Source organism: Chelonoidis abingdonii, chromosome 1, assembly GCF_003597395.2.
Source record: "Chelonoidis abingdonii isolate Lonesome George chromosome 1, CheloAbing_2.0, whole genome shotgun sequence".
Classification (NCBI taxonomy): Eukaryota; Metazoa; Chordata; order Testudines; family Testudinidae; genus Chelonoidis; species Chelonoidis abingdonii.
In genome coordinates this window covers 172,735,297-172,744,837 of record NC_133769.1, presented here as the reverse complement: position 1 = coordinate 172,744,837, position 9,541 = coordinate 172,735,297, and the positions used below count along the sequence as shown (strand labels likewise).

At 44.8% G+C, this 9,541-nt stretch overlaps 2 protein-coding genes across 10 annotated transcripts in view; both read right to left on the bottom strand.

Annotated features, from left to right (window-relative positions):
- The window catches only part of ABHD10 (abhydrolase domain containing 10, depalmitoylase), a 14,587-nt gene extending 11,303 nt beyond the window's left edge, over positions 1 to 3,284 (bottom strand). The window contains 2 exon segments of the mRNA XM_075072678.1: positions 2,962 to 3,100; positions 3,102 to 3,284. Of these exon segments, the coding sequence (XP_074928779.1) occupies positions 2,962 to 3,100; positions 3,102 to 3,203 (241 nt within the window). The 5' untranslated portion in view covers positions 3,204 to 3,284.
- Positions 3,285 to 5,065: 1,781 nt separating this feature from the next.
- PHLDB2 (pleckstrin homology like domain family B member 2) overlaps positions 5,066 to 9,541 on the bottom strand; it is a 90,227-nt gene continuing 85,751 nt past the window's right edge. For 7 of the 9 annotated variants that reach the window (XM_032804443.2, XM_032804446.2, XM_075072656.1 and 4 more), the window contains one exon: positions 6,750 to 7,399. In XM_032804443.2, the coding sequence (XP_032660334.1) occupies positions 7,259 to 7,399 (141 nt within the window). In that variant the 3' untranslated portion in view covers positions 6,750 to 7,258. Of the gene's footprint in view, positions 7,400 to 9,541 lie in introns of all 9 variants that reach the window. The other 2 variants (XM_032804449.2, XM_032804452.2) reach the window with 1 other exon arrangement.

Genomic DNA, 9,541 nt, shown 5'->3' with positions numbered 1-9,541 from the left:
ACACCTACTGGAATGGATATGAGCAATCACTCAAAGAAGAACTGAGTGATCAGTTCCTCAATGTCATTTAAATGTCGTTCTCTAGTTCCAATGTCATCTATAGAAAAAGTGGAAAGCCACTATCATGTACCTAAGATGACATGATGGACTATAATGATTCCTTGGAGCCATTATTTATTGTACAGAACCAGGATGAAACCAGCATTTTAGTTGGAGTTGTCAGATCGATCTCTCAGATAAAGAGGACAACATTTATCATGTCAGCTAAAAAGCCTAAGCAAAAATATCTGGTTCTCTCTCTCCACATACTATAATAGCAAGAATCCAGTTATCAAAAAGACAGAGGGTATGTGACGGAGGAGATACTGAATGCTGGGGTCACCTTTATGTTTGAACTGAAGGCTGCATCTGGAACAATACACGCGTGAAAGTGTGTAGCACAAAAGGCTATCACGTTTGCACGCCATTTCTGTCCAGTAGGATTCTGATAATTTATCATTCCTGTCCTCCTCCAAGTTTTTAAGATCAATACTACCACTATGAACGCTGCTTAAAATTCATGGTATACAGTGAAGATAAGTATCTCTCTGTTGTGATCGTCTTTTTTTCTGTCTCTTATTCTATTTCTGCTTGGAGGTACAATAACGATGCATTTAGTCTGTCAGATGTGCATTTGCTTGGAAAAGAGTATACTTAGATAATTTCTAATTATCATCTGCTAAATAGGTACAGATTCCTCACTGTGTGGTTTGGGGGATTTTTGCCAATGCAGACACACAAATGGTTCCTATAGTTCATGTTGTCCCACTATCCGCAAGTTACTGAGGTTTGAAAAAATTCCATTGTCTTGCACATATTAGAACAGTTAAGTCAGAGGGCTTAGTTAACATTAGACAAATCACCCATATCAGGGGTTTCTCAACCTTTTTCTTTCTGAGCTCCTGCAACATTCTATGAAAACTCCAGGGTTCAGCAGGCAGAAGAGGGAAGGGCAGGCTTGGGGCTTTAGCACTGGCCACTGGGCAGGGGACCTTCGGCATAGTTGATTTCTATTTTGGAAGGGAGCAAGACTTGGCAGGGGTTGGACTAGCTCTGCCCAGCAGGGCCTGGGGAGGGAGCACCACCTCCACGCCCAGTATATAGCACAACACATATCTATGGGAGAGGAGTGTATAAAACAGGGGTGAGGAAAGGAAAAAGAATTTTGGCCAAAGGAACACTCCAATACTCTTACACTCCTTGTCTATGCAGTGCTAGACAATTGCACCACTTTAACTATACTGGTATGGTTTAGCGGTGTAAGTGGGGATGCAGTTACCTCAGTACAAAAAGAGTTTGTATTGGTATTGACAGTCCCATGTGGGAAGGGGAACAACTACCAGTAAATCAGTTAAATTTGTTCACAGTTGTAGCTCCAGTTTAAGTGGTATATAATTTATTCAAAAATCAAGTTCTCTACAGCCTCTATATCCAACAGGCTCACAGACTGATTTTGCTAAACTGGTTCAGAACTCAGATTCTGCTGAAACAATATGGTTGGATTGCACAAACTAAATTATATTTCAACCAATTTCAGAAACAGTTATACAGGTAACAACAATCTACTGATGTTGGCCAGACAAATAATTGCATTTGAACTTGAGTTTTAAATTTAGCTAACTCAGTTTGAGAACAATGTAACGGGGTCTGTCTGTACAGCCTGGTGATAATACTTAAGCAGTAAACAAGCTAAGTCTGTTTCAGATCATTTTGGTGCCATTTGCTGGAGTGACAGATTTGAAATATCTCAAGAAATACTATGTGAACAACTTAACCTTTTCCCCTTACTGTTTTATTGCAAGGGCTTGCAAACTTTGCTCCAGTGAAGGCATGGACAACAGCTTCCTAAGGGCTCATGGTTGCTTTTAATATTTATTAAAGCAAGCTACAGTCAGCTGAACCCAGCATACAGCGCCTTAGGGGAAGTCTACACAGATCAAGGTGGAGCATCAAAGGCAGTGGGATCCTCAGGAAGGCATGCTGAGCCTAGACACACCATGAACAGATGACAAGGCAATGGCAGAATGGGTTGGACCTTAGCTACATGTCAAAAGAACTATAACAGGGTTAAAAAAAAAAACCACTAGATGAATTCATTGAGGATAGGTTCATCTATGGCTATTAGCCAGAATGGGCAGTAATGGTGTCCCTAGCCTTTGTTTGCCAAAAGCTAGGAATGGGTGACAAAGGATGAATCACTTAATGATGACCTGTTCCGTTCACACCGTCTGGGGTGCCTGACATTGGCCACTGTTGGAAGACAGGATACTGGGCTAGATGACACTTTGGTTTGACCCAGTACGGCCGTTCTTATGTTTTTAAGGCTGACTGAAACAGTCTTCAAGTTGAGGCCTGAAGCCTAACACCTTTCTCATGAGCCCTCTAGCCCTGACATCCCCACCATGCACTGAGAAAAAGCTGCACTTCTGAAAAGGACATTACATGTATGTATGTATGCATGCCCACATAACACGCCGCACGACAGTCCACAAGAAGATCAAGATTAGGGTTGCCACCTCTCAGGATCCACACGCCAGGGCACGGATGATCCTGAGCCCATAACCCTGGGCAGCTGGCGGTGTGGGCCAAGAACGCTACAGCGTACCTCAGGTAGCTACTTCCAGAAATGAAACGCTCCTGGGAAAAACCAACGGGTTTTGGCAGCAGAGCAGCAAAAACAAGTGTCATCCAACTCTGGAGGGCCAAAAAGCGTTCGGACACCCCCAGCAGCAGGGCTAGGCGGGAGTCACAGCGATCATGTGCTGACAAAGCTCCTCCAAAGCAACCCAGCCCCCTGCGGCGGCACGTGAGTCCCCCGGGGCTGCGGGCAGCACCCACGTCACCGCAGAGCGCGCCCAGGCCCCGCCCCCGGGGCCGCCTGAGCCAGGCTGGGCGCAGATAACGGCCTGGCCCCGCACTTACCCGGCAGCTGCCCTAGAGACCGCAGCAGGGAGGCGCGGCCGGCCCCTGACCCTGCGCAGCGAGCAGCGGCCCTGCCGCGGGTCAGGCCCCGCCACCACAGCGCCCAAGCCCCGCCGCCCACCGCTGCCATGTCCCGGCCGCGCACTGCCCCGTGTGGGCTGAACGTCCCGCCCTCGTCGTTCCTCGGCCGCGCGGGGAAGCACTGAGCATGCGCCTCGCTGAGACAGGCAGGTTGTGCGCATGCGTTGTTGCGTTCCTGGCTTAGAGAGCGCCCTCCAACGCGATACGGACGCTGCGTGGGCGCTAAAGGACCAGATTATCGGAAGGTGACCAAAAACAGAAGGACTGCGCATGCACCTCCTCCCGCAGGGGGGCGGGGAGGAGGAGTACGCATGCGCCTTGAGGCTGAGCGGGGAGAACTGGCCCACTCGGCCGAGGGTGGAGGGGAGGGGGGAATCTTCATCGCGTCAGAGACGCAGGCGCCGCCAATCAGCGCCGGGGGTCGCGTGGCCAGTCCTAGGCCGGGGGAACGTGTGCCTCGCTCCCTGCAGAAAACCCTTCGCCCCCCCTCGAGTTGCCAACTCTCTAACTGCAGAAAACTGAAGGCCCTGCTCTGCCACCTGCTGACTCCATCCCAGTCCCTCGCTCTCCCCTATGCTCAGTTACTAACTCAATTGCACTGGGCAAGGGCATCAGGGAGGGCTCCAGCTAGGGGATTTGGGGGTGAGGGCTCAGGCGGTGCTGGGATGGGGATGGGGGGGGTGAGGGCTCAGGCGGTGCTGGGAGGGGGGTTGGGGTGCAGGGTGGCAGTAGCTGGAGATGTGGGTTCTGGGATGGGGGGTAGGGGTGCAGCAGGAGGCTCAAGGCTGGGGCTAAGGGGATCACAGGGCAGGAGGGGGCTCAGGGCTGGGGCAGGAGCTTGAAGCATGAGAAAGGGTATGGGGTACAGACAGTGCTGCCCTCAGGAGGACGGAGGCAGAGGAAGTCCATGTGATCATGGCTCCCAGGAAGGAGCGTCATGTCCCTCCAGCTCCTAAGTGAAGGGGCTGCCCGAGGGGCTCCACGTGCTGCCCCTGCCTGCAAGCGCCACCCTGAGTGCCACTCTACAGCCAGCCAGTAGGAGTTGTGGAGTCAGCGCTCAGGGCTTTGGCAGTGCGCAGAGCCCCTTGGGCTAGGGTGACCAGATGTCCCAATTTTATAGGGACAGTCCTGATTTGGGGGTCTTTTTCTACCCTGTCCTGATTTTTCACACTTGCAGTCTGGTCTGCCTACCTTAGGCAGCCCCTTTGCCTGGGAGTTGGAGAGGCTGCCACTGCTTCCCAGGAGCCTTGCGGAGCTGCTGAGGATGGAACTTGTCTGCCCAACTGAGAGCGGCCAACTGGATTTTTAATGAGATGCCTGGGTCCCTTTTCAGGGTTTATATAAAATAAATTTGGTAGTTTTGGTCCAGCTTTTAAGCATCCACAGCACAAAACCCACCACTCTATAGAGTCTCAGCAGATGAATCAAGGAGTACATAGGCCATAGAGACTGAACTAACATCTTCTGCCTTCAAGCATGGGAAAAAAAAACTTGAATTTCTGCTGTTCCTGTTCTGTGGATAAATAAAAATTAAGGGCTGGCAATTCATAACTCTCAAACTCAGGGCTGGTCTACACTGGAGGGAGGGGGTTCGAACTAAGATATGTCGACTGCACTTACTCCTCCTGCCAAGGTGCAGTACGGGTGTCAATTAGCGGATCAATTTATCGTGTCCAGACGAGACGTGATAAATTGATCCCCGATATATCGAATGCTACCCGCCGATCCAGTGGGTAGTACAGACATACCCTCAGGTTCATTACAAAAGGAAGGAAGGTTAATGAAAGATATGCACATGCAATGTAGGCAGGTAGTACTCTTGAAAAGGTACAACATACACCTATACTTAAAGATGTATGTTCCACAGTTCTTTTCTGAAAAAAAATATTGGATCATCAGATTTCAACTACTTTTTGCATTTGTCAACAATATTAATTATATGCAATGGAAATGATTATGCTGATAAGAAAAGCAAGACTGCTTCACAATCAGAAATCAGGCCAATATTTAAAAATAAAAACGAGCATTTTTAAAAACATTTATTTAGAAGTCTTAATCGCATCATGCAGGATACAAAAATCATTATTAGAAAACTTGTATAACCATACATTAAAGTAAAATCAAGGTACAATCACAGAAAAAAAATATACCGGTAATTACATAACTCAAAGCAACTATTTTCTGGTATTGTTTTTATGTTTTAAAATCATTAGATTACAAGTTTCTTGTAGCTGTAATCTGCACAGAAATTAAAGATAAAAAATATTCCTGGTGATAAATTCCATCTTTCCCGATTCATCATGTCAAATCTGGCGCACATCAAAACTAATACAATAATTCTAGAGCAACCATGTGTGTGACCTGTGCATACCACAAAAAAATAAAATAAAACAAATTCATACTCATTCATGCCAGATATAGGATTTTAAAAGTGCAACACTTTCTGCAATCATAATTCTGCTTTCAGATTTTAATTTGTTTAATCGAGCCTGAGAAGGAGCCAGACTTTACCTGCGTACATTGCCAAAGAGCCACAGTAATATGTCATCAGCCCCACATCAGCTCCTCTGCTCCCAGCCCCTCCCATCCACCGGCAGCCCCAGTGATCAGCTCCTCCCCCTCCCTCCCCACACCTGGTCAGCTGTTTTGTGGCATGCTGGTGGGTGGGGTGGGGGGGGGAGGGTAAGGGAGGAGGAGCAAGGGCACTGCAGGCTCAGGGGAAAGGGTGGAGTGGGGTCAGGGGTTGAGCAGTGAGCACCCCCCGGCACATTGGAAAGTTGGCACCTGTAGCTCCAGCCGTGGAGTTAGTGCCTATATAAGGAGCCGCATATTAACTTCTGAAGAGCCACATGTGGTTTAATCAAAAGCCACTTTCTTCTTTGCTTTTAGTGTGATTTCTTTAATTAAATGATAAATCCACTTACAAATCCAGAATATTAAAACAAGGAACTATTTGAAGATTTGCCTGAAGTCCAGGTTTTATTCAATAATAATTTATTTTGATACAATAGTCAAGGACTAGAAAGCAGTTTTTAAATGGAAGAACATTTGCAAGGAGCATACGTGAAAAAATAGGTCTTTGCCATGTTTGCTACTTAAAAGTTTTTATTTATATTACTGTTTTAGTATTGGCTCTCACAACTTGCCTTTCTTTGTGCTCTACCCTATGCCAGTGTATACTTTGAACAGTCTCACTGGCTGAGGTCAATGGGAGTTTTCATGCAGACTTCAATTGGGCAAAGATTTCTCCCACTGATTTCAGCACATTAGCTTTAGACTAGAATCATATCTATGGCAGGATTGAACTCCATACAACAGAAATTGCTACAGGAACAAGCCAGAGAATCAGTTCAATGCCTCCTGCAGAGACAATACAGAAAACTTACCGCAAAGTTAAGTTTGATACTCTTGTCTCCATTCAGTTTTACCTTGTGAGAGAGACCATCTTTGTGAAGCTATTGCTTCTTTGTTGTGCTTTATATAAGTGATTTTACACATACAGTTTATGCAACTGGTAATTTAAATGTACAGAATACTGTAGCAATTGAATTATATTACAATTTAGGAATAATTTTGACATTTTGAGCACAGCTCACAACTTGAGTTCATTCTCATACAGGAATCATGTAAATCTTTGGCTCTGTAGTATTTTAGAATACTAAGACAAGAACTACATGTATAGTAGGCTGATATGTTTGGGTTTTTTCTTTTTTTAATAAAATACATAAGTAAAAATTTTAAAAAGCCATCTAATTACCTATAAATGTCAAATACTGCATATTAAAAATATATGCTATTATACCGTTCTGTTCCGTTACTAAAATGTTTGCATACCAATAAGCACACACAAACAATTCTGTAAACTGTTTAGTTTGTATTTATGAAGACATCTTCTATATAGAATTTTTAAGAAATTACTATTGAATCAACATACCATACTTAAGTTGACTTGATTACCCATGACAGAACACTATGACACTTTCAATAGCTTTAGTTCTTTTGCTATTATAATGATCAACTAAAAGAAGCAAATAATCTTACTTTCACTTGTGTGTATAAAATCTTTGATTTTGAAAGTTTGTGTGCGCATCATGAGAAGAATACTTGTGACAGTTATCAATATTGTATATGGCTTTTCAAATTCACTCGCATATGGCTAAATTAATGTACAAGGTTATTGCAATATGCCTTGTGAATGAACTCTTGCACCATTTTATTATAACATGAAGTGAGTGTAGCCTTCTGCTCCTGTAACTATAACATCCATCCATATCCTCATGGCTTCTGGCGTTGGAGCAACCATGTAATATATTCGGTCATGAGTCTTAACACTGAAAGTGAGTAATGGGTTGGGACTCTAAAATAAAAAAGAAGCAGCAAAATCAGTTGTATGAGGTGAGAGCAGCTTACTGACAGTGAGTAAAATCCTGTACTGGGACGCTGACAAGGAAAAAGCCAGTTGAGCAATGGCTACTTCACATCTCATCCTGAGTAACTCAGGATTTGCTCAACCCCATCCTGCTGCCTCTAGCACAGGAGTCCCCAACGCGGTGCCCATGCATCTAAATGCGCCTGCGTCCTGGCCGGCAGTCGAACATCCACCGAAATGCCACCGAAATTTGGCGGCATTTTGGTGGCGACACCTCTGGATGACACCACTTGGCACTGACAAGCGACGTCATCAAGAGGCGTCGCCGCCAAAATTTGGCTGCATTTTGGCAGATGTATGACTGCTGCCATGGTCCTTCGTCTGGCGCCTGCCAGACAAAAAGGTTGGGGACCACTGCTCTAGCAGGAAATAGGTGTTGAGAGTATTCAGGCCTAATGCAGATATACTGTATGACTTACTCCTAAACTGAGCAGCAATATGTAAGACCAAATGTTGTTTCATCTCTAAACCACAATTTCCTCTGTGCAGCTGTTGCAGCAAGTGATCAAAAGTGATTTTAATTCTTAAAGTCCACTTCTTGAGGCTGGGTTGAAATGGCTCACAGTCCTTCCAAAGTGCAGATGCTAATCAGGGGTACTCCTCCCAGAGCTTCAAAATCAAATCAAATGGGCTAGAAACACAACTACATCCCCTGATTTAGGCCACCTGTAGCTGCAGCTCTAGTAACCTAGGATGAAATCTTGGTCCATTGAAGTCAGTGGCATAATACCCATTGACTTCACTGGAGTCAATATTTCATCCCTAAAACACCATATTCAGGAAAAACCTCTGTGTGTGTGTCATCAGATGCATTTTCAGCATCTGGGACTGGTGGCAGATATGAAAGGCTCCATGTGGTCATCCCTCCTGCAGAGTCCTCCCTAAACCCTAATGCTGCCAGATACTCTACCACCATCTCTCTCTTTTCCTGGTATGGGTGGTGGTATAGGATAGGGATTTACTGCAGAAGTTACATTTCCCTTGTGCACAGAAGTAAATGTTCTTTAAGTCTGAAAGTAGGCTCTGTATCTAAGTACTGTTCTCTTTATATAATGAAAACTCCATTAATGTAAAACAGGCCAAATCTAATTGGTCTAACTCCTTGTTTTCAACCTCTGCTGATTTTTAAACATTTATATCAAGGATGAGATCCGACTGCTTAGTAACTTTGCAGACAATTGGAAAATCTGAAAAGTCTCTAATCAGACTGGGACTTTTTGAGTGGAGATAGCAGAGTGCTGCCCCAATACTCAGAATGGAAGAACCATTTTCCTCTTTCTTGTAAAGTAATAAACAATATCAATCCTTTGATTAAAGTGCATTATTATCCTCATTTTATAATGAGGGAAATGTAAGCTGAGGGACTTATTTTTGCCCAAAGCCACAAAGGGATTGACAGTGGCACAGCAGGAATTAAAACTCAGGAGTACCTGGCGCCCCTGACCCGTTTTGAGACCACATCACTTGCCAGGTGGACTACATCTCTTCTGTCTCTCAATATCTTGTTTTATATATTGAACTAACAAAATTATGTATGAGACACAAAAGTTGGGTAGGGTAAGATCTGTTATTGGACCCACTTCTGTTGGTGACAGAGACAAGATTTCAAGCTTAAACAGAGCTCTTCTTCAGGTCTGGGAAATGTACTCAATGTCACAGCTAAATACAAGCTGGAACACATTGTTTACCATAAATAGTTAACAGATCTGTTCCACCTTGTATTTAGCTGAAACACTTGAGTACATTTTCCAGACCTGAAGAAGAGCTCTGTGTAAGCTCAAAAGCTTGTCTCTCTCACCAACAGAAGTTGGCCCAATAATATCTCACCCACCTGGTCTCTCTAAGGCTTGGTCTACACTACGCGTTTAAACCGATTTTAGCAGCGTTAAACCGATTTAACGCTGTACCCATCCACACTACGAGGCCCTTTACATCGATATAAAGGGCTCTTTAAATCGGTTTCTGTACTCCTCCCCGACGAGAGGAGTAGCGCTAAAATTGGTATTACCATATCGGATTAGGATTAGTGTGGCTGCAAATTGACGGTATTGGCCTCCGGGCGGTATCCCA